This window comes from Dendrobates tinctorius, unplaced genomic scaffold (genome assembly GCF_039654945.1).
Source record: "Dendrobates tinctorius isolate UK_male_01 unplaced genomic scaffold, ASM3965494v1 ptg000334l, whole genome shotgun sequence".
Lineage (NCBI taxonomy): Eukaryota > Metazoa > Chordata > Amphibia > Anura > Dendrobatidae > Dendrobates > Dendrobates tinctorius.
The window spans coordinates 1,228,558-1,255,955 of record NW_027362000.1 but is presented as its reverse complement, the minus strand read 5'-3'; the positions used below and the strand labels follow the sequence as shown (position 1 = coordinate 1,255,955).

General features: G+C 49.3%; 1 protein-coding gene across 2 annotated transcripts; it reads left to right on the top strand.

Moving 5' to 3' along the window:
• Positions 1-263: 263 nt before the first annotated feature.
• Positions 264-21,790, top strand: IMMT (inner membrane mitochondrial protein). 2 transcript variants are annotated; one of them, XM_073562072.1, is made up of 15 exons: positions 264-464; positions 8,077-8,147; positions 8,821-9,010; positions 9,414-9,528; positions 9,604-9,738; positions 9,944-10,057; positions 10,218-10,354; positions 10,457-10,560; positions 10,705-10,840; positions 15,782-15,911; positions 18,036-18,050; positions 18,796-19,019; positions 19,185-19,316; positions 19,400-19,529; positions 20,846-21,790. In XM_073562072.1, exons 1-15 carry the CDS (start codon positions 420-422, stop codon positions 21,451-21,453), a joined length of 2,286 nt encoding a protein of 761 aa, XP_073418173.1. In that variant the 5' UTR covers positions 264-419; the 3' UTR covers positions 21,454-21,790. The 2 variants fall into 2 exon arrangements, with proteins under 2 accessions (XP_073418173.1, XP_073418174.1); XM_073562073.1 differs by lacking the exon at positions 18,036-18,050 and having other exon boundaries at positions 265-464.
• The last annotated feature ends 5,608 nt before the right edge of the window (positions 21,791-27,398 follow it).

The following is a 27,398-nucleotide window of genomic DNA, read 5'->3' as shown; positions in this document are numbered from 1 at the left end:
GCAATAAACAGCGCAGCACATAACAACACAGAAGGCGGACGGCGCAAAATTTTTATTGAAACCGAATTGCAAATATGATTTTAGCAGAGGCTCGCCGCCTCCATAAAAATCCGATCTATAAACAAGTTTAAAAAAAAAGATGCGGCTCTTACAAAAGTGGGAAAAAAGAAAATAAAGGCCCTGTTCTGAAAGGGTTAATACTATCCATCGCTAGAGGGCGCTGCGCGTCAGATGAAATGTTCAATAAAGTTGTTGAAAAAAAAAGTCACGCTGCTGCCGCCTTGTGGGGGCGTGGTCAGACGAGGAGGCGGGCGCGGTGTCAGTTCGGCTGCGCGGTCACTAGTCTCATTCATCCCGGGCCGGGATATGTTGTGTTGAGTCGGACACCGGACTGATTTCTCCCCGTTACAACAGGGACCATGCTGCGGGTGTGCAGGAAGGCCCGGGCGGCGCTGCTCGCTAAGGTGAGTCCTCGGTAAAGCGCGGTATTGGCTCCGAGCAGCGCTGGTGTCGGAAGTGGCGGGCACGTCTCATACCGGGCGGCGGCAGGGAGATGTCTGTGCCGCCCGTGGTTGGCGGCGTTACACCGGGCCGCACAGAGCACAGCGGACTACTGCTCCCATCAGCCAATCGGAGATGGTCCCGGTTATGTCAGTAACCAATCACATCACTCTGGAAAAACGAATCCACCCAATCACTGGCTTGTTCAATGACCTTTCAACTGAGTTACGTGAGCGACGTGCCTACTGGCCAATGGAATGCAGCTTATCTGTGATTGACGTGCGGCTTATCCAATAGGAAAGCTCGGGTTAGGTAGGTCGGATGGGGCATTTAGTGTACGTCCTGAGGACAGATACTGGCAGTGCGGGCGGTGTGCGGAGGGGCAGCGCTGCGGGGCGGTGTGTGCCGCGGGGGCGCCTCCCGGGGGCTCCGCTCCGGCCTGTCAGCAGCTCAGGTCACACACTGGCCGCATTTACCCTCAGGAGGACGTGACCTTGTAGTGGGCGTCACTCCCAGGCCTCAGTGACTCCTCAGCTGTGCCCCAGCCCTGCCTGGCGGAGGAATGCGTAACGCAGCGCACTGCAGCCAGTGTGACTGGGGTCCTACTGGAGATGACAGGGATGAGCGCGAAAAATAAAGGATGGGTCACAGTCTGAGTCACCGATGGCCCCCGAGGTAGAAAGTGGCTGATAAACCATTGATGATTTTTCTGTAGCGCATCACTGTTTTTTGTTTTGTTTGTGTTAATATAAAAAAGTTAAAAAAAACATAACATTTCCCTCCCCCACAAAAATAGCCAGTATGAAACACAATACTTTTGACCCTTTTCCGACATGTACAGTACAGACCAAAAGTTTGGACACACCTTCTCATTCAAAGAGTTTTCTTTATTTTCATGACTATGAAAATTGTAGATTCACTCTGAAGGCATCAAAACTGTGAATTAACACATGTGGAATTATATAATTAACAAAAAAGTGTGAAACAACTGAAAATATGTCTTATATTCTAGGTTCTTCAAAGTAGCCACCTTTTGCTTTGATTACTGCTTTACACTCTTGGCATTCCCTTGATGAGCTTCAAGAGGTAGTCACCGGAAATGGTTTTCACTTCACAGGTGTGCCCTGTCAGGTTTAATAAGTGGGATTTCTTGCCTTATAAATGGGGTTGGGACCATCAGTTGTGTTGTGCAGAAGTCTGGTGGATACACAGCTGATAGTCCTACTGAATAGACTGTTAGAATTTGTATTATGGTAAGAAAAAAGCAGCTAAGAAAAACGAGTGGCCATCATTACTTTAAGAAATGAAGGTCAGTCAGTCCGAAAAATTGGGAAAACTTTGGAAGTGTCCCCAAGTGCAGAGGCAAAAACCATCAAGCGCTACAAAGAAACTGGCTCACATGAGGACCGCCCCATGAAAGGAAGTCCAAGAGTCACCTCTGCTGCGGAGGATAAGTTCATCTGAGTCACCAGCCTCAGAAATCGCAGGTTAACAGCAGCTCAGATTAGAGACCAGGTCAATGCCACACAGAGTTCTAGCAGCAGACACATCTCTACAACAACTGTCAAGAGAAGACTTTGTGCAGCAGGCCTTCATGGTAAAATAGCTGCTAGGAAACCACTGCTAAGGACAGGCCACAAGCAGAAGAGTCTTGTTTGGGCTAAAGAACACAAGGAATGGACATTAGACCAGTGGAAATCTGTGCTTTGGTCTGATGAGTCCAAATTTGAGATCTTTGGTTCCAACGACCATGTCTTTGTGCGACGCAGAAAAGGTGAACGGATGGACTCTACATGCCTGGCGCCCACCGTGAAGCATGGAGGAGGAGGTGTGATGGTGTGGGGGTGCTTTGCTGGTGACACTGTTGGGGATTTATTCAAAATTGAAGGCATGCTGAACCAGCATGGCTACCACAGCATCTTGCAGCGGCATGCTATTCCATCCGGTTTGCGTTTGGTTGGACCATCATTTATTTTTCAGCAGGACAATGACCCCAAACACACCTCCAGGCTGTGTAAGGGCTATTTGACCAAGAAGGAGAGTGATGGGGTGCTACGCCAGATGACCTGGCCTCCACAGTCACCAGACCTGAACCCAGTCGAGAAGGTTTGGGGTGAGCTGGACCGCAGAGTGAAGGCAAAAGGGCCAACAAGTGCTAAGCATCTCTGGGAACTCCTTCAAGACTGTTGGAAGACCATTTCCAGTGACTACCTCTTGAAGCTCATCAAGAGAATGCCAAGAGTGTGCAAAGCAGTAATCAAAGCAAAAGGTGGCTACTTTGAAGAACCTAGAATATAAGACATATTTTCAGTAGTTTCACACTTTTTTGTTAATTATATAATTCCACATGTGGTAATTCATAGTTTTGATGCCTTCAGAGTGAATCTACAATTTTCATAGTTATGAAAATAAAGAAAACTCTTTGAATGAGAAGGTGTGTCCAAACTTTTGGTCTGTACTGTATTGCAATAGCAAGTGTTTTCCCACTTGGGGTCCCCATTGCCCCCATCGAGGTGCTCCTTCAAAGGTCTCTATTGCCCCCATCACAGTGCTCCTTCAAAGGTCTCTATTGCCCCCATCACAGTGCTCCTTCAAAGGTCTCTATTGCCCCACATCGCGGTACTCCTACAAAGGTCTCTTTTGCCCCCATCACGGTGCTCCTTCAAAATTCTCTATTGCCCCCCATCGCGGTACTCCTTCAAAGGTCTCTATAGCCCCCATCACGGTGCTCCTACAAATGTCATCATTGCCCCATCGCGGTGCTCCGTCAAAGGTCTCTATAGCCCCCATCACGGTGCTCCTACAAATGTCATCATTGCCCACCATCACGGTGCTCCTTCACAGGTCTCTATTGCCCACCATCACGGTGCTCCTTCAAAAGTCTCCATTGCCCACGATCGCGGTGCTCCTTCAAAAGTCTCTATTGCCCCTCCATCGCTGTTGTGCCTTCAGAGGTCTCTATTGCCCCCCATCGCGGTACTCCTTCAAAGGTCTCTATAGCCCCCATCACGGTGCTCCTACAAATGTCATCATTGCCCCATCGCGGTGCTCCGTCAAAGGTCTCTATAGCCCCCATCACGGTGCTCCTACAAATGTCATCATTGCCCCATCGCGGTGCTCCGTCAAAGGTCTGTATTGCCCACCATCACGGTGCTCCTTCAAAAGTCTCCATTGCCCACGATCGCGGTGCTCCTTCAAAAGTCTCTATTGCCCCTCCATCGCTGTTGTGCCTTCAGAGGTCTCTATTGCCCCCCATCGCGGTGCTCCTTCAGAGGTCTCTATTGCCCCCCATCGCGGTGCTCCTTCAGAGGTCTCTATTGCCCCCCATTGCGGTGCTCCTTCAGAGGTCTCTTTTGTCCCCCATCGCAATGCTCCTTCAAAAGTCTGTTGCCCACGATTGCGGTGCTCCTTCAAAAGTCTCTATTGCCCCCCCATCGCGGTTGTGCCTTCCGAGGTCTCTATTGCCCCCCATCACAGTGCCCCTTCAAAAGTCTCTATTGCCCCCCCATCACGGTTGTGCCTTCAGAGGTCTCTATTGCTCCCCATCGTGGTGCTCCTTCAAGAGGTCTCTATTGCCCCCATCGCAGTGCTCCTACAAAGTGGCGAGGTTTAATAAGAGATTAGTAGCTCGGTATTTGGAGAAATTAAGTGAAATAAAACGTGCACGCGATCAGCAAGTTCAACTCCCATAGGGAGACTAAAAAATATAGAAAAAAAAGACATTTTGCTATTTTGTTTAAAAAAAACAGATGTGCCAGCAACAAAATAATGCTCAGATGTCAAGTAAAAAGTCACATTTATATTTAAACAGATGCTCAAAAACATTCAATCACTGATTTACAGACATAAGACTAAAATTTGATGGGTGAGCTAATCAGGGAAACTGCCCACATATACACATGTATAGTATACCAGTAGTAATACAATGATTATATATACACGGTATAATATACATACAGCTGTGTGCAAAGTAATTTGGGTGGTTTGAAGATTTTTCTGTTCATTATATGGCGCACAGAAATGGTTGGGTTAACCCCTTCACCACTTGGGTTTTTCCGTTTTTGAGTCTTTGTTTTTTTTCACTCCCTTTCATCCCAGAGCCATAACTTTTCTATTTTTCCGTCAATATGGCCGTGTGAGGGCTTGTTTTTTGTGGGACGAGTTGTACTTATGAACGACACCATTGGTTTGACCTCATAGTGTATTGGAAAACGGGAAAAAAATTCAAAATGCGATGAAATTACGAAAAAAAAAGTGGAATCCCACAGCTGTTAGGGGCTGATGAAATCCGCTGTCATGTGCTGGAAACGTTGTTGCTCATCGCCGGCGCCCACTTTAATCTTATAAATGTGCCCCTGATGTAGACTCATTGTCTCCGCCCATGACGTGATCGCGGGTCGCCAGTAGGTTCTCCTGACAGCCAGGGGTCAGCTGATGACCCCGGTGCCTGTCATCAGGAAGCTCCAGCCAGCGGTCAAGCCTCAAAGGAGACCGTGGTTTCTGCTATATACAGCGGCCTCGCTGCACGTAGCACAAGCGATCGGACGACCGCAGCTTCTGGTCGTCTAATGGGACTAGCAAGAACAGAAAAAAAGTTTTTTAAAAATATGAAAAGGAAAAAAAAAAGTTCAAGTCATCCCCTTTTCCCACATTGAAAATGAAGACATTTAAAAAAAAAAAATACACGTATGTGGTATCGCCACATTCAGAAAAGTGTGATCTATCGACATATAAAAGCAACTAGCCTGATTAGTAAACACCGTAAACGGCAAAAAATCTGGAACATAAAAATTAAGTTTTTTTTTTTTTTGGTGGCCGCAATTCCCCAAAAAAAAGGCTGCATCAAGCGATCAAAAAGACACATCGATCCCGAAATGGTACCAGGTCACGCTCATCTCCTCCCAGGTCATTTTCCCGTTTTATCTGTCGGCTTTTCTTTGCACGGTTTGCCTGGCGCTAGTCTGCATGAGCCCGACATGTATCGGCGGATCATTACTATGTCATGAGAAGAGAGCGCTGGATGTGTTATTTTTTTCGGGCGTGGAAGAAGTGCAGACGTCGCTCCTCTCCCTTGTTCTTTATCGCATGCACATGAGTGAGCGCGGCTCGGCGGGCGAGCATCGGGCACTGTCGTGATTAGGTCACCGAGGAGGATAGTCGGGGAATAGACTAGGCAACCAGAGAGGTTGGTAACTTAGCGGATTGCAGACCCCTAAACTGACAACACAACTAGAATTAGCCGTGGGACGTACCTACGATGGCCTAGACACCTCGGCACAGCCACAGAGTTAACTAAGCCTAAAGAGAGAAAGGGAAAAGCTAAACTGCCCCGGAGCAGAACCCCAAAGGAATAGATAGCCCCCAAACATATATTGCCGGTGAGACAAGATGAGGCGCAAAACACAGGCAGAAAACAGCAAGCAAATGATGGGGCCCAAACTGTCTAGATAATAATAATAATCTTTATTTTTATATAGCGCTAACATATTCCGCAGCGCTTTACAGTTTGCACACATCATCATCACTGACCCCGGCAGGGCTCACAATCTATATTCCCTATCAGTATGTCTTTGGAATGTGGGAAGAAACCGGAGAACCTGGAGGAAAGAAAATAGGGGGGGAAGCCAGCACTGCTTAAGGTTAGAACGCATAAATTGAAGGGCATATGCACATAATATCCAGCTGTATTCAAAATGAGATATTTAGCAAAAAAATTAATCAATTCAATTGAGCCACCCCGCCGCGCTAAGGCAATCTCATATGGGGGGTCCTACTCTACATTTATAATAAATACTGTGCCATTACGGCCTCCTAAGAGCATGACCACATCAAGTGCAATCTGTACCTGAACATTGCTGAATCGCTCCCATGAAGCCAGATGAAGCAAGTGCAGATGAAGGCCAACCAGGTCTGGACACAGACATATCAGGATTGACCTCCACACGTTGCCCAACCAGCAAACATAGATGAAGGGCGATATTGGCCCAGACACATGTGCACAATTAAATAAAGCTTGGGGCAGGGCGGGGCTGCCGTGTGTGTGCACAGTAGCCTAGATCCATCATAATGAACACAGAAAAATTTATAGCGGACATAGCCAAGCGTGCACGGCAGCAGTGGTGGCAGCATTATGATGGATCTAGGCTGCTGTGCACACACACGGCAGCCCCGCCCTGCCCCAAGCTTTATTTAATTGTGCACCTGTGTCCGGGCCAATATCGCCCTTCATCTATGTTTGCTGGTTGGGCAACGTGTGGAGGTCAATCCTGATATGTCTGTGTCCAGACCTGGTTGGCCTTCATCTGCACTTGTTTCATCTGGCTTCATGGGAGCGATCCAGCAATGTTCAGGTACAGATTGCACTAGATGTGGTCATGCTCTTAGGAGGCCGTAATGGCACAGTATTTATTATAAATGTAGAGTAGGACCCCCCACATGAGATTGCCTTGGCGCGGCGGGGTGGCTCAATTGAATTGATCATTTTTTTTGCCAAATATCTCATTTTTGAATACAGCTGGATATTATGTGCATATGCACTCCAATTTATGCGTTCTAACCTTAAGCAGTGCTGGCTTCCCCCCCTATTTTCTTCAACCTGGAGGAAACCCACACAAACACAGGGAGAACATACAAACTCCTTGCAGATGTTGTCCTTGGTGGGATTCGAAACCAGGACTCCAGCGCTGCAAGGCTGCAGTGCCATCCACTGAGCCACCGTGCCGCCCATAGATAGAACAGGAAAGGATACTGTCTGCAATCACGCAAAAACCCTAAGAAAAAATCCAACACATCTGATATGCAAAAATACTGAGGCCACACGACCTCTCCCCCCACTAAATCAGAACTCTGGTGTGAACTGGACACAAAACAAAAGATCCTGATATAAAAGGGGACTAGAAATACTGAAAAGACTGATATGAGCTGTGGCATATGGAGTCCAGCACAGGTCCCAGCAGGGAACAAGGCTGAACTCACACCAGCAAAGCAGAAATCAGAGAAAGCAAAAAATGGATCAAATGCGAAAAGATTCAAGCAGACAAATAACTTATCTGAAAGATGCAGGACGAAGCAGGAGGCAAGCAGACTTCCAAAATGCTCAGGAAGAAAACCAAATCGGCAACAACTGAGGGAAGGTTGCTCACTTAAATCTCTCCAGTGTGTAACACCTGACTTCCAATCATCCTCCTCAGGTGATTGACTTCTGTCAGCCAGACCAGCTCCATTACCAGCAGCAACCACCAGAGGGAGCCCAAACTCAGAAGCCAGGTCAAAAGTGTTCCCAACCGGGCACCATGCTTACACCCACACGATATCCAGAGCTTTTCTTCATCTTCAATATAGTGAATGTTTTCCGCTCCCGGGGTCCTGCCTGTATTATATTATCCCATCACGTCACACTTTTCCTCGGAGGGACCCCCGGGACTGCAGTGTATTACGCCATCATGAATGTTTTAGATAATTTCTACAGACTTCTGTTTTTTCCCTTTCCAATTGTACATTGTAGCAGGATTTGTAGGGGGGGAAGCAAAATGGATGGCCTTGGTTATTAGTGACGCTTCTTCTTCTCTTTTGTAGGAATGCCTGTGTATGAAGACGGCACATAACCCGCTCCGGGTTACAAGAGCGTACTCCACCCCACCATCCGGGTATGGCCATTACCAGTTTATGTACATTTTTTGCTTAGTGGGTGAACTTCAGGGGTAGAGTCCACTTCAGGTCCTTATCATTAAAGGGGTTTTCTAGGGTTGATGACTTTTGTCAAGGTGTCAGGAATGACGAATGGATCCATGTTCTCTGTGTGAGAGTAGCCGAATCCGCAGCGATCCGAGCCGGCTCCGATCATAACAATCTAACCTCTGAAATGACGCTGCTTAGTGTCACACCAGTGTTTTACCAGCTTCCCACGTGGTGGATGACGCTCTTGTCCCAATCGGGCCTCTGCGACATGTGATTGTGGTTGCTGATAAGTTGCAATGTCCTCAGCTGCCATGTTGTCTCTTCAGCACCTCACGATCGTGTCTTCCATCTTGGTACACCTGTGAAGACCATCCTGACGCTATGGTCGGACTTCATAGGAGATCGACAACTTCACAGTACACTGCAGTACAATTGCATTGTGCAGTTGATTAAGCGAACAGAGGCTCAGGTCCCGCATTGTGCAGCTCTGCAGCCGCCGTGTCCTTGACGGCCGCCGCTCACCCTCTCTGTAACATGAGCCCGGCACGTACACCGAGGCCTCGGTTACGGCATTGTCCTCCTGTGTGAGATCCACGTGACGCCGTCCATAGTCGCAGTAACTACACCTTTGTTTTCTTGCAGGCCCTCTGCTGGGAAGATCGTGGCTGCCGGCCTCCTTTTTGCAGGTGGGGGCGTCGGGGGCACTGTACTCTATGCAAAGTGGGATCCGAAATTTCGTGACAGCGTGGAGAAGTCTGTTCCCTATTCTGACAAACTTTTTGAGCTTGTCCTAGGAGCTGCGCCATATAACGTACCACTGCCGAAGAAACCAGTAAGTTGGCTCGCGGCCGCATGGAAGGAATTCGTAAGAGTTAGGGTTCCCTGCCGGAGTGGAGATGGGTACGGCCACGTGCTTGTAGTTTTTGGCACTAGAGATGAGCTGTGGTTGACCTCCGCGGTCCCAAGCACGGTCACGGGACCCAATCATAGACCACATTCTGCAGATCTGGTAGGGGTACTGCAGGTCAGACCCTCACCAATGAAGCGTGGATGGCCTTGGCCACAATTCAGACCGGTCACTGCACTTTGGCTCCCGTAGCTGTAAGATGTCATCACATTTGCATCTTGCAGACCTGCCATTTTCATGAAAATACTAAATTATATTCTCTCTATCCAGATGTCCCCCAGGGGGTAATATTGTATGATTGGTCATGTGCCATTTTGTTTCCTTGTAGGTGAAAGCCTCCGGTCCACTAAAGATCTCTTCAGCATCGGAAGTGATGAAGGAGTCTAAACAACCCAAGAAAGAAAGTATCGAGGCCACGCCTGCTCCTGGGGAAACCGCCGAAAGTAATTTTATTTATTTTATTTTGCCTTTTTATCCCGGTTATTTTTCTATCGTTATTACACTTTTTTTCGTTGCAGCTTCGTCACACGTAGCACAGATCATTTCTGCCACCGGTGATGCAGTTTCCGTCCCGGCGTCTGCGGTGCATGAAGAAGAGGGTCCCAAAGTGTCCGAGGCAGGAGACCACAAGCCGAAACACCCTGCAGGGGCAGGTAAGAGCACAACACCTGCACTAATCGTCACTATTCTATATAGTCCTAAATGGATATGTCCAAAGTCAGAAACGTAGGGGCAGCTGCGAGGGGATTGAAAAATAAGCAACCCAAACTTTGCTGCCGCCTTCATTTTAATCTGCGCGTCTACTGCTCGTAATGTTCAGAATCGCTCATCTGACCTCGTCCTCTCGTTTCTTCCCAGAACAATGTAAGGAGTGTGACCATGAGGAGTCTCACCACCTGAAGGAACGGCCGGCGGAGGAGGTGGCCGCCCGTCTCATCCAGCAGGAGAAAGAAGAAAAAGAAAAAATTGAATGTAAGTCGTAATTGTGAATTGTAAAGGTCCAGCCTGATGTAATTCCCACATTGTGGCTTTCTCCTGTGCAGTTGGAGAGCTGTGAAATACTGGGCTGTTTGAGGAGAGACAAATGCTTGGCTTTTTTTAAATATATATATCCTCCTTTTTGTCCCTCCAGCTGTAGCCGCTTTGCTAGAGGAGGCGCTGAGCAGCACGGCACGAGTCACCCTCCAGGCCATCACCTCCCAGGAGTCGGCTGTACAGGCGGTCAGCTTTCATGCCCAGAAGCTGCGTGAAGCAATGGATGACACCCAGGTGAGTGCACACCCAGCTCTGCTACCTCTGTGTGGCTGGAGTGCTGCTGTCTGGTGAACGGCTTCCTCCTATCTGGTGACGGCGGCCTCCTCTAATCCCCAGGTCTCGGCTGAGCAGAAGTCTTTGCAGTGGCGGGATTTGGAGGATGCCTTGAAGGTGCGCAGCAAAGCTGTGGATGAAGCAGCTGATGCCCTTCTCAAAGCAAAGTTCGTATCAGCCGGTTCTGCGCGTCCTATATAAGCTGGAAGTATCTTGTACCCGTGACACTACCTGCGCTATATAGGCATAAAGTTTCTCCCGATACATTCCCCACTGGCGCGTCATTGACGTTGTCTTATTTCTTGCTTCAGGGAAGAGCTGGAGCGGATGCGGAGCGTCATTGATGACACAAAGAAGAACTCAGTCAATGGTGCCAAACCTCACATCATGTCAGCCGAGGAGAATCTGCATCGTATGATCGTGGACCTGGATAACGTGGTTAAAAAGGTACAATGTGGCCTATGTAACACATGCAGGTATATGGTGTCCAATTTATTGTGAAGAGTCTGAGGGATAGTGGACGTGAAGAGTCTGCAGCAAACGGACATAGTTCAAGGGACCCGCAGCCCTGACACTTGTCATGTATAATAGTCACCTTACCTGTTTGCCATCCGCTATCCTTCACTGATACTGTTGTACGTCACCCTGCTTCCAAGATGGCGAGAGAAGCATAGTGGTAAGTCCAAATCGCGATTCTCCTGACTTTCCTATGCTGGCAAGGCATGGTTCATGGTGGCCATACTGGGGGAGGAGGACCGGACCCCGAGGCACCATATATGGTGACTACACATGACAAGTGTATAGGGTGAAGGGTTATAATTCCTCACAGTACAATAGTTTGGGTCTCACATCAATTTTCTATCTTAACTAGAGTTGAGCGATACCGTCCGATACTTCAAAGTATCGGATCGGAATGGATCGGCCGATCTTAAAAAAAAAAAAAGTATCGGTATCGCCGATTCCGACACCGGAAGTCCCATTCAAGTCTATGGGACTTCCAGTATCGGAATAAGAAAAATCCTGTTTTTCCCTTGTACAGCCTCTCTGGGGTCTGTACGGGCCTTTCGGGGGGCTGTGCCGGCCTGCCAGGGGGTCTGTGCAGGCTCCGGTGGTCTGTGCCGGCCTGCCGGGGGGCTGTGCCGGCCTGCCAGGGGGGCTGTGCAGGCTCCGGTGGGCTGTGCCGGCCTGCCGGGGGGCTGTGCCGGCCTGCCAGGGGGGCTGTGCAGGCTCCGGTGGACTGTGCCGGCCTGCCGGGGGGCTGTGCCGGCCTGCCGGGGGGCTGTGCAGGCTCCGGGGGGCTGTGCCGGCCTGCCGGTGGGCTGTGCAGGCTTCGGGGGTCTGTGCAGGCATCGTCCGATGGGACTACAAGTCCCATCGGGCGATGCCTGCTACCATGACAGTGATTGACACATTAGCCAATGATGGGACAGTAGTAGTCCCATCATCCGGCTAATGTGTTGAATGTAAAAAAAAAAAATAAAAAAAAAAAATTACATGCTACATACATACAACATGCATACTACATACACTCACTGGCCACTTTATTAGGTACACCATGCTAGTAAGGGGTTGGACCCCCTTTTGCCTTCAGAACTGCCTCAATTCTTCGTGGCAGAGATTCAACAAGGTGCTGGAAGCATTCCTCAGAGATTTTGGACCATATTGACATGATGGCATCACACAGTTGGCGCAGATTTGTCGGCTGCACATCCCTGATGCGAATCTCCCGTTCCACCACATCCCAAAGATGCTCTATTGGATTGAGATCTGGTGACTGAGGAGGCCATTTGAGTACAGTGAACTCATTGTCATGTTCAAGAAACCAATCTGAGATGATTCGAGCTTTATGACATGGCGCATTATCCTGCTGAAAGTAGCCATCAGATGTTGGGTACATTGTGGTCATAAAGGGATGGACATGGTCAGCAACAATACTCAGGTAGGCTGTGGCGTTGCAACGATGCTCAATTGGTACCAAGGGGCCCAAAGAGTGCCCAGAAAAAATTCCCCACACCATGACACCACCACCACCAGCCTGAACCGTTGATACAAGGCAGGATGGATCCATGCTTTCATGTTGTTTACGCCAAATTCTGACCCTACCATCCGAATGTCGCAGCAGAAATCGAGACTCATCAGACCAGGCAACGTTTTTCCAATCTTCTACTGTCCAATTTCGATGAGCTTGTGCAAATTGTAGCCTCAGTTTCCTGTTCTTAGCTGAGAGGAGTGGTACCCGGTGTGGTCTTCTGCTGCTGTAGCCCATCTGCCTCAAAGTTCGACGCACTGTGCGTTCAGAGATGCTCTTCTGCCTACCTTGGTTGTAACGGGTGGCAATTTGAGTCACTGTTGCCTTTCTATCAGCTCGAACCAGTCTGCCCATTCTCCTCTGACCTCTGGCATCAACAAGGCATTTCCGGCCACAGAACTGCCGCTCACTGGATTTTTTTTCTTTTTCGGACCATTCTCTGTAAACCCTAGAGATGGTTGTGCGTGAAAATCCCAGTAGATCAGCAGTTTCTGAAATTCTCAGACCAGCCCTTCTGGCACCAACAATCATGCCACGTTCAAAGGCACTCAAATCACCTTTCTTCCCCATACTGATGCTCGGTTTGAACTGCAGGAGATTGTCTTGACCATGTCTACATGCCTAAATGCACTGAGTTGCCGCCATGTGATTGGCTGATTAGAAATTAAGTCTTAACACACAGTTGGACAGGTGTACCTAATAAAGTGGCCAGTGAGTGTACATGCTACATTCATACTACATACATGCTATATTCATACTACATATACACTACATGCAACATACATACTACATACATACTACATGCAACATACATACTACATATATACTACATATATGCTACATACATGCTACATATATACTACATGCATGCTACATACATACATACTACATATATGCTACATACATACTACATGCTACATACATACTACATATATACTACATGCATGCTACATACATACTACATGCTACATACATACTACATATATACTACATGCATGCTACATACATACTACATGCTACATACATACTACATATATACTACATACATACTACATACATGCTACATACATACTACATGCTACATACATACATATATACTACATGCATGCTACATACATACTACATGCTACATACATACTACATATATACTACATGCATGCTACATACATACTGCATGCTACATACATACTACATACATACTACATGCTACATACATACCACATATATACTACATACATACAATACATTCATACAATACATACATAGACATACAGTACATATAACATAGAGTAACATACTTACCAATACTTGTCACATTGTTCCCCGAAGCCATTGTCTTTTACGGAATAAATATTAACATAACAAACCACAAAAATACTCACCCACGATCCGAAGCAGTCCACGAGTGTGTCCCACGACGATCTTGGGTAGAGAACTGCAGCATCAGCTGTTGCTGCCGTTCTCTACGGGCTGCATGAATCCAATGACGGAAGGTAGGTATGTATGTAGTATGTATGTAGTATGTATGTGGTATGTATGTAGTATATATGTGGTATGTATGTAGTATGTATGTAGTATGTATGTAGCATGTAGTATGTATGTAGTATGTATGTATGTAGTATTTTTTTTTTTTTTTTTTTAACATTTAACACATTAGCCGGATGATGGGACTACTACTGTCCCATCATTGGCTAATGTGTCAATCACTGTCATGGTAGCAGGCATCGCCAGATGGGACTTGTAGTCCCATCGGACGATGCTTGCACAGACCCCCGGACATCAGCACAGCCCCCCGGCAGGCCGGTACAGACCCCCACAGGGTGCACAGACCACCGGCAGGCCGGCACAGCCCCCCGGCAGGCCGGTACAGACCCCCGGCAGGCCGGCGCAGGCCGGCACAGCCCCCCGGCAGGCCGGCAGAGACCCCCCGGAAGGCCCGAAATGACGGCGCATCATGATGCGCACACACCGCGCATCATGATGACGTCAGGCTGTCAATCAACTTTGAACTTCCGATTCCAATGCCGACTTCCGATATTGAAAAAATATCGGAAGTCGGTATCGGAATTCCGATACAGCAAGTATCGGCCGATACCCGATACTTGCGGTATCGGAATGCTCAACACTAATCTTAACCCCTTACTGCACCCATAAATCAGGGTCCCTGGGTCGTTACGGCGCGGTGACTGCATGTACATATCATCGTGTGCCCACCAGATGACCACCCTATCCTCCAGGATTTGCCAGGATCAAAGGGGAAAAAAACATCTGGCATCTGTATATGCAAAAATTGAAAGGGAAGAAAAGCAATAAATTGTGATATTGTGCTAGGAAATGTATAAGGCTACTTTCACACATCCGGTGTGTGGGGTCCGGCGGCGTGCTGCGAAAAGCCGGGCCGCCGGATCCGGCCTGCAGCCGTGACACCGGATGTGTGTGCGGCGTCTGATACGGCTCGGACAAGATTTAAAGGAGCCGCAGGAGGAGGTGGACAGAGGCAGCCAGAGAGACAGCTGCTGAAAGGGAGGTGAGGGGAGGGGGGGGTGGAGAGAGAGAGAGACGTGGGGTTAACACTCAGTGTCCAGGCGAGAGAATCTCTCTCTCTTGCCGGGCACTTGTGGGGTTAACCCCACAGAGAGATCTCTCTCTCACCCAGACACTGAGTGTTAACCCCACAAGTGCCCAGCGAGAGAGATCTCTCACAAGTGTCCGGGTGACAGAGATCTCTCTCTCGCCGGGCACTTGTGGGGTTAACATTCACAGAGTCCGGGCATGCGCTGTGGAAAAAGCCGGTCCGGCGCTGCAAAAAAACGTTACATGGAACGTTTTTTCCAGACGCCGGACAGGCTGTTTTTGCCGGATCAGGCAAAAACCGGATACGCCGCATAGGTATCCGGCGCGATGCGGCAATAATGAAACTGAATGGGGGAAAAACCGGATCCGGTGGCAACAGGCGCCGGATCCAGTTTTTACACTTTTCGGCGCATCGCGCCTGATGCTGAAAACCGGATGTGTGAAAGTAGCCTAAGCCCCTTTCTGTTGCAGCCCCCGCTGTGCCAAGAGGGACCCTCGCTTGACCACCCATGCGCTGTATAAAGCGTACATTCCTACCTTGAAAGATGGCTCCACTCACTTGATTTATCCACATGACCGCTTCCTCCTCCGACACCACTTTTTTTTTTTTAAGTGATGCAGGTGGTGAATGAGATGGAGACCCCCGCTGAACTGCTCCTAGACCCCTAGCCGTGTGACCTACTTACATCTCCGACTATGCTTTTCTTTTTTTGTCCAGCTTTACACGCGGTGATCCTCACGGTATCGTTACTCTCCGGTGTCTGACTCTCGCCTTGTCGCCGCAGGTACAGTCTGCTCAGTCTGAAGCGAAGATCGTGGCCCAGTACCACGAGCTGGTGGCCGCCGCCCGAGAAGATTTCAAGAAGGAGCTGGATAGTATCACGCCGGAGGTGCAGCCGGGCTGGAAAGGGCTCAGTAAGTGTCTTGTGTCCCAAACACGTTGCCGGCGTTCACCAGACCAGTTATATAATGTCGGTGCTGAGGACGTCTCACGTGTCAGAGTTCGGCATCATAGAAATGTCTGCAAAAGGTCACAACTAGGAGAGGAGCAGTTTGGTGCGTGGGACGCCCAGTAAAGCAGGAGACAGAGGTTGCCGGGGTCTTCATGGGGTGAAGCATTGAATTTGCTTCTGGATATGTCTGAATTTCTGTGATGCCTCCTGTCAGACCTCATCATGTCTGCGGCACAGTGGGGGGATAATTTGGAAAATGTTAGTGTGGGGGTCAGCGTGGTCACACTGCATGTAGTTGGGTTACGCTTCTGCGGGTGGTAACTTTCCGCTGCTGGCATGTACACAGGGATCGCTGATAGACCAATGTCTATGGGGGTTACCAGATGGTCCTCTGCTGTCGGGGGGGTCACGGTGGCAACTTCATCCGTCAGATTCCACTGTGCGAGGCGGCATCAGTGATATTTGCTGCTAGGGAATCTCATGTACAATCGGTAAGGCCATCGCTGGGGGACCCCCAACAATCCTGGGAATGAGAGGGACACAGGGAACGGCTGCACAGCCTCATGTACATGGAGCAGGCCAGATGCAATGCCCTGCACGGGCCGGTGGTCAGTGGCTGCCCTGTCATCCGTAGGATTGGTAGGGGGTCCTTGTCAGTCGTATATGAAGCTCCTGCTCTACAGTCTAGAGGATAGAAAACGCCATACGCCAGTCCTATGTAAATCAATGTGCAGGGGGAGGAACAAGGTGCAGAGGAGGCATAGCGGGGGGGTAGAGGAAGAATAGGGTGCAGGGGAGTGGACAAGGAGGAGGTGCAGGGGAGTGGCGGAGCAGCAGACTGTCGGAGGGTGAAGAAGGAGAAACGGGAGGAGGATCAGCAGCAGATTTCAGGAGTGCTGGGGAAGAGGAACAGGGCAAAAGAAGAGCAGTAGAGGGAAGGAGGAACAGGGTGCAGCAGGGCGGTGGCGCAACGGGGGGGGAGGAGCAGTAACGGTGCAGGAGAGCGGAGCAGGAGGAGCAGCAGAGTGGAGGAGGGTGGCGGAGGAGCAGGGTACAGGAGGGCAGAGCAGGAGCAGCAGAATTTGAGGTGTTGGAGTAGGAGGAGCAGCAGCAAGCAGGTGGTGGCAGAGGGGGGATCAGCATATGCCTGGCTACAGGAGTAGTCAGGAGAAGTAGGTGGCGGATGAATGATGCAATGTGTTTGGGTGACGTCAGTTGTCATTTGGGCCAGGACAGACAATAGCGCAGTTCCCTCCTCTGATACATGGCGTCAGCACATGGGGGTCACGACTAGAGTAATGTATCATGTTACTGGCTTAACAGTGCAGGGATTTTGCTTGTTTCCCCTCTCTCCATGTGTCCCAGGTTACTAGTTAATAAGTACATGGCACACGGGGGGGGGGGGCGGTTTCCGGTGTGCTGGGGGATCGCACCCATTGCTGCATGTCACCCTTTTTGCATCTGCCGTGTGACCCTCCCACATTTTGTGTAGTTCTGATGAGAGCAGGCTGACCTGTGGGGGGGCTGCTGGCAGGTAGGAGGTTCTGGTGGTCGCGGACATGTCCCTGCCTCCCAGTGACACCCAGCACTCTTGTCTGAGCCTCCCCATGGACGTTGCTTGCTCCCGGCAGGCCTGCGCTGCGGTCTCCCTTACAAGGCTGCTTCCTTAGTTTACACTGTCAGTATTTCTGGTTAGACGCCTGCATTTCCAGGAGGAGCCGCAGAGGAAGGACAGAATAAGGCTGTAAGGCTTTCCATTTATCACACATGCTTAGTGTTACTGTCTGTTACGGGGGTCTGTTCCGCTCTTCCTGGCGTTGTCTTTCCTCGGCTTCCAGCGTACCTCCCTGTGCTGCTCGCTAGCTCATATTTGGGGGGAGCTAAATTAAAATTTCAGAAATCACATTGGCACCTCAGAGTGCACAGTAAAAATGGGGGGTGGGATCGTGGATGACCACCTGTATGTGACGGGCATGAATGGGGACGTACGCCGGGTGGATGGGGGTTGTGGCTTCTCTGCACGTAGAGTCTTGTTAGCCCCGCGGAGCGGCATTAACCTCTCTAAACCTTCCTTTTTCTGTTTCAGAGATTTCCGATCTAGGTGAGTTCTGCTCCTGTCTCCTAACACTGACACCTTCCTGTCCTCTACACCTGTGTCCTCTGCATGTCACACCGTGTCTGTCTGCGTCCCCCTGTATCTCCCTCCGTGTAATGTGCTGGTCAGATGAGTAAGTAATGGAGTCGCGTATGCCTGCGGATCCACGTGCCGATATCGCTGCGACTGGGCAGAACGTGCGTTCATCCTGAACAAATATCAGACAAAGGGGCTCTCCGCCTGCCCCGTCCTGTGTTACACAGATAACACATTGATTTGAACGTGTAATACGTAATTTCTCCTGCGGTGGCACTGCAGAGAAACTGCACGCTTACTGCCAGGTTTCTGCACCGATCACAGCTGATCGCTGGAGGTCCACCAGAGCTTATCCTCTAAAGACCCCTCAGACAAGTATGGGTTGTCCATCGTCTGCTGTGTGACCACTTGTGTAGAGTCACTGCTGCTGGAAATGAAAGGCGACCTTATTTTTTTTTCATCGCTCCCCTACAACTACAATTATAACATCTTTGCAAGTTTGTCTTGAGTTTGTGTCGGCTATTGGGGTACCCGTCCGACGCAGTCACGCCAGGCTCTGTGCGATGGGACTGGAGTAAAAGGTTCCAATATCGAAGTAATGCAAGTGAAGCTAAACTGGAAGTGACGTCGTCCCCTGCCCATTACCTGCGGTGTGAAAATAAAAGTGACCGTACGCCCCACCATCTGTATATATTATTGGCCTTGTCTTGTGCAGCCGGCAAGCTGAGCACCGAAGACCTGAACTCTCTGATTGCCCATGCCCACCGCCGCATCGACCAGTTACACAAGCAGCTGGCGGAGTACCGGGTGCGAGAAAAGCAGCACATCGAGGCTGCACTAGAGAAGCAGAAGCTGGAGAATAACCGAGCGCTGGAAAGTGCCGTGTCCAAATCGCTGGAGCATTACCGGGCCGAGATCAAGCTGGAGCAGGACAAGAAGGTACGGCCGGGGCCATCCTGTTAGTGATTGGATGGACAGCCCTTTCCTGCTGTGCGTGTTTCGAGCAGAGAGGGGAGTCCTTTTTTTTTTTTTTTTGTTTTTTTTTTTGTTTTTTTGCATTGCCTGTTAGAAATCCTATAAAAGCCTAATTCTGATCCATTTCAGGCGGAAGAAGTGCGGGAGGTGATGGAGGCCGAGATGAGGACTCAGCTGCGCAGACAGGCAGCCGCGCACACTGACCACCTGCGCGACGTCCTGGGGGTCCAGGAGCAGGAGCTGAAGGCTGAGTTCCATCAGGTGGGCCCGGTACCCAGCTCTGGGGTTGGCGATTGACCCGGGCTTTAGCAGGACCGGACTGACATTGTGCTTCTCACCTACAGTCCCTCTCCGAGAAGCTGTCAGAGCAGGAGATGCAGTTCAGACGTCTGACTCAGGAGCAGGTCGATGGCTTCACGCTGGATATTAACACGGCCTACGCCCGGCTGAAGGGCATCGAGGAAGCTGTGGAGGGTAAGCGTTTACTTGTAGACCGTGATTTATGTAGGTGCAAGGAATTGGCTGCTACTATCATGGATTATTTCCAAGTAAGTAATAGTAATCCCATTCACAGAGGGAATCCGGTAACCGTAGCGAATCTAGAAGCCCCCACACATTAGACTAACATCGGCCGCACTCCCAATATCGACAGGCTCAGCCGGCGGTCTCGTGTATTGGGGGGCGCTGGTAAAGTGATGGTCGGGGAGATGTTGATGTGCAATTTTTTGGGCTGCCGATCATTGTTCTCCCTGAGATGAATCATCAGCGGAGATGCCTGTCGGTGGCTGACTCATAGAGCGCTCGTGTGCATGGGAGAGTCGGCCGAGCCATCGTTCATCTGCCACCCATCTGTGTACGGAGGCCTTTAGTGTCTGATCGTGAGATCGCTGCAGCTGCTTCCTCTAGTGATTGGTAAAGGTCTGCGCTGACACCGGCCTGATATGGGGGACGACTTCCGCCTTTTGTGCACTCGTATCGATTGCAAATACCCATATTTCTTAGCAGAAACATCGATAGCCAAGTTTTGCTTTTAAAGGGAGTCTAGCTGCACAAAATGACTACTCAAACCAAGCACTTCATCTTATATGTGTAAGAGACATAAGTCATAGCTTCAGTTCCCACTGCTGCATTTGGCAGAAGTTATTCATTACTTAGATATGCTAATGAAGTGCTCGGTGCATCCTGGGCGTGGCAGAGTTTCTCAGTGCAACCTTCGCATGTATTTGTTTTTCCCCTCTTATCTCCGTCTTCTTCAAGGACAGAAATCGAGTGCGTAGGAAGATGCTGTTCGGCCTGGGGGGGGACACCGTGTCTCATTGGCACAAATACATATAGAACTATTTCTGGCAAACGCAGCAATGGATTTGTTAATGCACTGTTTCTATTAGTTCCTGTGCTTGGTTTGAACAGTCATTTTGTGCCGTTAGATAAACATTTACATTGGTAGGTCCAGAATTTGTGCTCATAGAGTTCTTCATTTATCTTGGTCGTGTTCACAGCCCCAGATCCTCTGCATAGGCCTAAATGATGGAATTCTGGAATTCTGGCTGCCTGCAGTCACCACTAGGGGGAGCTGATGAAACGAGTGCAGACTCATTCATTATTCTGCTGCATACAGTGAGTTCCCCCTGGTGGTGGCTGTGGTTAGATGTGGGAGGTATTTTTTTTTTTTTCTTTTTTCTATTTATATGCACTTTTCCTTAATTCCTCGGGGTGTTTACGTCCAGCCTCGGGGGGGGAGGGGGGGGGTCTCTGCTCTAATAACACCTTTGTGTATTGCTCTGGTGCAGGACACGCCGTCGCCGAAGAAGAGGCCAGAAAAGCCCATCACTTGTGGCTCTCCATCGAAGCCTTAAAATTTACATTGCGATCCGCCTCAGGTGAACACCCCACCGAACCCCTAGAGGGCGCCGTCCAGGGGATAAGAGCGAGCTGCTCCAACAACGAATTTACAGAAGCCCTGACAGCCGCTCTGCCCCAAGAGTCCCTGCAGCGCGGCATCTACAGCGAGGAGGCGCTCAGAGCCCGCTTTTATACCGTCCGTAATCTGGCCCGCCGGGTGGCGCTGATAGATGAAACTAGAAACAGTCTGTACCAATACTTCCTCTCCTACATACAGTCCATCCTCATGTTTGAGCCCAAACAGCTGCACCCCCCTGGCGAGCTGACCGCCGCAGACCTGGACACCTTTAAATTACTTTCTTACGCCTCTTATTGCATCGAACACGGAGACCTGGAGCTGGCGGCAAAACTTGTCAACCAGCTGAGAGGAGAACCCCGACGGGTGGCCCACGACTGGTTAACCGAGGCTCGACTCACCCTGGAAACAAAGCAAGTCATCGACATCCTGTCCGCCTACGCCAGCGCCGTGGGCCTGGGTACCACACAAGTACAGTAACGGAAAGGGGCACGTGGCAGAACTCGGTCCCTTGTCCCACACAGGAAGCCTAATTTAAGTTCCGGTTGTTTTGGCGTTTGTGAATGATACCGATCACAGTAGGGTTTTGTTTGCACTCCGACGACCTCTCCGAAACGACAGCTCGCACCTTTTATCATGTCTGAAACCCACCAGGACGTCACGCCCCGCACCCTATATTACTTTTTTTTTTTTTTTTTTTTAAAGTATTCAGGTTTTACTGATCCAACCAAAAAAAGAGAATAATTCTAATAATTTTACTGTTCATGCCTCATGGAACATCTGAATAAATCAGAAATCGGTTTCGGTGCAGTCTGTACTTTTTTGTTGTTGTTGTTTTTTAAGCTTAAAGTAATATTCCCATCTCCAAGGTGCTATCCCAATATGTAGTAGGTGTAAAAGTAATACCTCCAATTAGAAATGTAGTATAGTTCTCCTGATTCACTGTATTGTTTACCTCCTGTGCAGGACATTGTGGTATCTTAAGTATCCATGGTTACGACCTCTCATATAGTGACAGCTGCTTGTGGTCGTAACCATGGGATCAGCGTCATAGCGAATCAGAAGAACTATACTGTATATTACACAAGAGGCCACTTCTTCCTCTGGATTGGAGCGGTGAAATAACATTGTCAATGGACCTCATTAACCAAAATCGTCTACTGCATACAATGCCTTTTGTATAACTTGTCCAGGGACTAATAATAATAAATTCCCCTCGATCCTCTGCAATTCAGTGTCTGGTGTTGCAGCTCTGCTTTATTGTGGTGCGTGCTTCTGCGGCATCAGAGCCCATGGACAAGGATGGTGCCAAATCAGGCACGTCTACTTGTACCTGAAAGGCTGCGTGTGTCCCTCTCCCCAGGGCTGTGGAGTCGGAGCCCATTTTGGTGGCGTCTGAGTCGGTGTCATGGAAAATGAGGAGTCGGAGGTTTGGCATACCGGCTCCACAGCCCTGGTCCCCCCCATGCAGCTTACAGACCCCTATCTATTTCCTCCTCCCTAAACAGACACGATACACCAGCCAAACACCGTGCAGCAGGAGTAACGTGCCCGATACAGGACCCGCAGACCCGGCACCCTGCTTACACTCTCACTGCACCTATAAGGGTATGTGCACACGCAACAGATCTTCAGAAAGAGATTATAAAAAGGATGAGCATGTTCACCGCACTGTCAAAACGACTTGCTGTGCACACGGTCAGTCTTTTTGAACTAGCTTCAGGCTTTGAAAGCGATGAAGCGGCTAAAAGTGGTGACCTGTCCATTCTACATGTGGCTTCCATTTGGAAGCCATAGCTCTCATCTCTGCTTCAGGGATGATCATTTATAGGGTTCTGAGTTGTTTAGCTGGAGGGTTAGCACAATGGCAATGTGGAATAAAGAGTCCTGTTAAGTTGCAGTTTTAAGCTAAGTACAGGCAGACATGGAAAGTGAGCCTGTGACAGGCTAAAAAGCAGGGTCCGCGTAAAGAATGGAAAGACAAAAACAGTATGAAAGGTGAAAAAATGAAAATATTTGTACGTGCTATAAAATCTCTCATATACATTGGGGGATGGTGGGACACAGGGTATAGGCCTTGCCACATAGAGGCTTGACACTAGGTGAAAATAAAGTGTAGACTCCACATGGTGGGCTGTACCCTCTCATTGGACACCAGGCAGCTCCGTTTCTTCCTAAAGCAGGAGGAGAGCAACCCAAAAGGCTTAACTACTTCACCCAGGGAAAAAAGGCATAGGCCACAGTCAAGCAGAACTAACCCCAGGGACAAGATGATAAATATAATGGGATATTATAGTTTTATTCGGTCTCCCATAACAGCACCACGAGAGAGGGGATCTGTCCTTCAGGGACAAGAAACCTACAGACATAAAAGGGCGGCACCTCACCCATGCAACAGTTGGTTTCCTGTCCCTGATGGGGAACCCTTGTCAGACATGCCTGTAAAGAAGTTAACGGATTCCCAGGCCTGGTCGATCAGTTCAGGCAGTGGGGGTCCCCTGCCTCAGCCAGTGTGGGGTCTTTGGAAGTGCTACAGCGGGTCCAAGGTCGACCACACAATAGTGAGCGGAGGAGGTGGATCGGTGTCCAGGGAGAATTACCAGCTCCGGAAGGTCAGTGCCAGAAGACACGTAAGTATACCCCTGAAACTAGCCAGCATGGTCTCCAATATTGCGCCGCTTGAAGCGTTCAGCCTCGGCTGGGGATGCATCTGGGGACAACCAGGTGGAGTGCTGCGGCTGGGTCGGTCCCGGAGACCACGCAGGGGCACGGATGGTGACGCGGCCCGGGACGCAATGGTTACATGTTGGGGGCAGGGCCTGGGGGCGCGTTCTAGTATGCCAACGCAGCCGGATGATGTAACCGGTGTGCACCGGTAACGTGTCTGGGCTGTGACCGGGTTTTAGGGGGGGACATACAGATCCATTTGCAGGCCAGTGACTGGTGGCATGGTCACAGGCCTGTGGAAGGGGAAAGGCGCATGGGGCGGTGACATCACATCCGGGGGTGTGCCAGTGATCTCTGGGGGAGGAAGATGGCGCCAAGGACCAGGAACCTGCTGACCTGGATATCCAAGTTTAAAAGGGGCACAAGCGCAGACCTCATTGCTTCTGGGCCTAATCCTTATTCAAGAGGATGGAGTAATGCGAGCAGCAGGAGCAGGTACACCCTGCACAGCAGCAACATAAGGAGCTCGGTCAGAATCCCCGTGCATCCCAATGAAAACCCAGCGAGAGTGTGGAAGATAGCCATGCAAGCGAGAGTTTGGATTCTGCAGAGAGGTCCAGCCACAGGATCTCCAGCAGAATGGACGAGTCAGCAGCCTTCAGCGATCTGTCGGCTATGCGCCGTGATCTTCATGAAAGTTCACTCGGTGGTGTAGTCTTCCCCTTATTTTCTCCTGATCCTGCCAGGAAAAGAAGTGCGCAGGGAAGTCGAGACATAAATCTTTGACCAGATTGTGCTGATGTGGGGTCATCCAGATATAGACCTCTTCGCCACCAGGAAGAACAGAAAAGTGAGGCTGTTCTGTTCTCTCAACCCCAGAGAAAAACCACTAGTGGAAGATGCCTTCCTAATCATGTGGGACTTCAGACTGGTTTATGCCTTTCCCCCCTTGACCCTACCCTATTACCTCTAGTGGTGAGGAAAATCAAAGAACACAGGGCAAGAATTGTGACTGCCCTCATTTGGCCCAGAAGGGTGTGGTTCTCATGGCTAAGGATCATGTTGGTCACCGAGCCACGGGTACTACCGGATCTCTCCCAGGGGCCTATTTGCCATCCACGAGTGGCCCGGCTTCACCTGACTGCATGGAATTTGAGAGGTCGTTGTTGAGGGATAAAGGATTTTCCCCTAATTTGATAGCCATTCTCCTAATGAGTAGGAAGATGATCACAACCAAAATCTACACCAGAACCTGGAAAAAGTTTTTAGCTACCTCAGATTTTAGGGTCGGTGGGAGGTTCCAATGCATCAGGTCCTGCGATTCCTTCAGAAAGGACTTGAAATGTGTCTTTCCACAAGTACCCTGAGGGTCCAGGTATCAGCCCTGGGGGCCCTGTTACTGGGTTGCTAGATTAAACCATCAAGTACAGTAGATCTAGGCCCATTCTTAAGGAGAGGATTATGCCGAGGGACCTGGACTTGGTTCTCGCAGTTATGACAGATCCCCTGTTTGAACCCATTGAGTCAGCCCCTATAAAAGGTGCTCTCCCTTAAAGTAGCTCTCTTGGTCACATTAACATCAGCCCGGAGGGTGAGCGATATCCAGGCTCTTTCTAGGCTCAATCCATATACCAAGTTCCTGGAAGACAATTTTATATTTAAACCAGATCCATCTTACTTACCAAAAGTAGCTTCCAAATTCCATAGGTTGCAGAAAATTGTTCTCCCTTTCTTCCAGTCCTAAAAACCAGAATGAGATGAAGCTTCATACTCTAGATGTCAGGAGGTGCCTGTTAGAGTATTTATCTGTCACTGATCCTTGGCAGAAGGATAATTCCTTATTCGTGTCCTTCCAGGGGGGCTAGGAATGATCTTAGGGTGTCGAGAAGTACTTTAGCTAGATGGACTAGGGAGGCTATTTCATTAGTGTATACGTCAAGTGGCAAGACGACACTAGAAGGTTTGAGGGCTTATTCCACTCGAGCCACGGCAGCCTCCTGGGTGGAAAGATCGGAGGTCTCAACTGAACAGATATGTAAGGCAGCTACCGTTGTGCTCAAAAGTTTACATACCCCAGCAGAATTTTTGCTTGGCCTTTTTTCAAAGAATATGAATGACTAGCTGAAGAGCCCGGGCATAGTAACTAACTGTGGTTAGTTATAACAAATTATAATGATTATACTCCATCCCATAGTCCCGTGCCCATATACCCATCATACATATCCACGATCCCATAGTCCCGTGCCCATATACCCATCATACATATCCACCATCCCATAGTCCCATGCCCATATACCCATCATACATATCCACGATCCCATAGTCCAGTGCCCATATACCCATCATACACATCCTCCATCCCATAGTCCCATGCCCATATACCCATCATACATATCCACGATCCCATAGTCCCGTGCCCATATACCCATCATACATATCCACCATCCCATAGTCCCATGCCCATATACCCATCATACATATCCACGATCCCATAGTCCAGTGCCCATATACCCATCATACACATCCTCCATCCCATAGTCCCATGCCCATATACCCATCACACATATCCTCCATCCCATAGTCCAGTGTCCATATACCCATCATACATCCTCCATCCCATAGTCCAGTGCCCATATACCTATCATACATATCCTCCATCCCATAGTCCCGTGCCCATATACTCATCATACATATCCTCCATCACATAGTCCCATGCCCATATACCCATCACACATCCTCCATCCCATAGTCCAGTGTCCATATACCCATCACACATCCTCCATCCCATAGTCCAGTGCCCATATATCCATCTTACATATCCTCCATCCCATAATCCCGTGCCCATATACCCATTATGACATCATCACCATGGCAACCATTATGACATAACCGGATATGTATGAAGGAAATATGGGCACGGGACTATGGGATAGAAGATATGTATGTGTGTGTATCGACGATGATGTCATAATGGTTGCCATGGTGACGATGATGTCATAATAGGTTGCCATGGTGACAGTGGCGACTATGATGTCATAATAGGTTGCCATAGCGACGATGATGTCATATAGGTTGCCATGGCAAAGATGTCAGAATGGTTGCAACCTATTATGACATCATAGTCACCATGGCATGAGACTATGGGATGGAAGATATGTATGATTGAAACATGGGCACGGGACTAAGTGATGAAAATGTATGTGTGTGTATCGACGATGATGTCAATGGTTGTCATGGCGATGAACATGTCATAATAGGTTGCCATAGCGACGATGTCATAATAGGTTGCCATGGTGACGGTGGTAACTTATGTCATAATAGGTTGCCATAGCGATGACTATGTCATTATGGTTGCCATGGTGGCGATGTCATAATAGGTTGCCGTGGTGACTATGATGTCATAATGGTTGCCATGGTGATGATGATGTCATAATAGGTTGACATGGTGACGATGATGTCATTAAGGTTACCTTGGCGAAGATGATGTCATAATAGGTTGCCATGGTGACGGTGGTGACTATGATGTCATATTGGTTGCCATGGCGACTATGATGTCATAGTAGGTTGCCATGGTGACGATGATGTCCTAATAGGTTGCTGTTAAGGACGGCGGAATGCACTAAATAGATAAATAATAAGTGCGTTCGCTGCCCGGGGTCCACCGTGCAGTAGGTGTTACACCGCTGCTAGCTAATGGCAGACGCGCTGTATGGTGGTATAACACGTGGGTTGAACGTCACCCGTTGTGCGCAGAGCGT

Bases quoted from the DNA above. Each gene is read 5' to 3' on its own strand.
- IMMT (XM_073562072.1), top strand. From the start codon at position 420: ATGCTGCGGGTGTGCAGGAAGGCCCGGGCGGCGCTGCTCGCTAAG. The intron at 10,561-10,704 runs GTTCGTATCAGC...TTCTTGCTTCAG, and splicing joins GATGCCCTTCTCAAAGCAAA to GGAAGAGCTGGAGCGGATGC. The intron at 19,317-19,399 runs GTGGGCCCGGTA...TCTCACCTACAG, and splicing joins TGAAGGCTGAGTTCCATCAG to TCCCTCTCCGAGAAGCTGTC.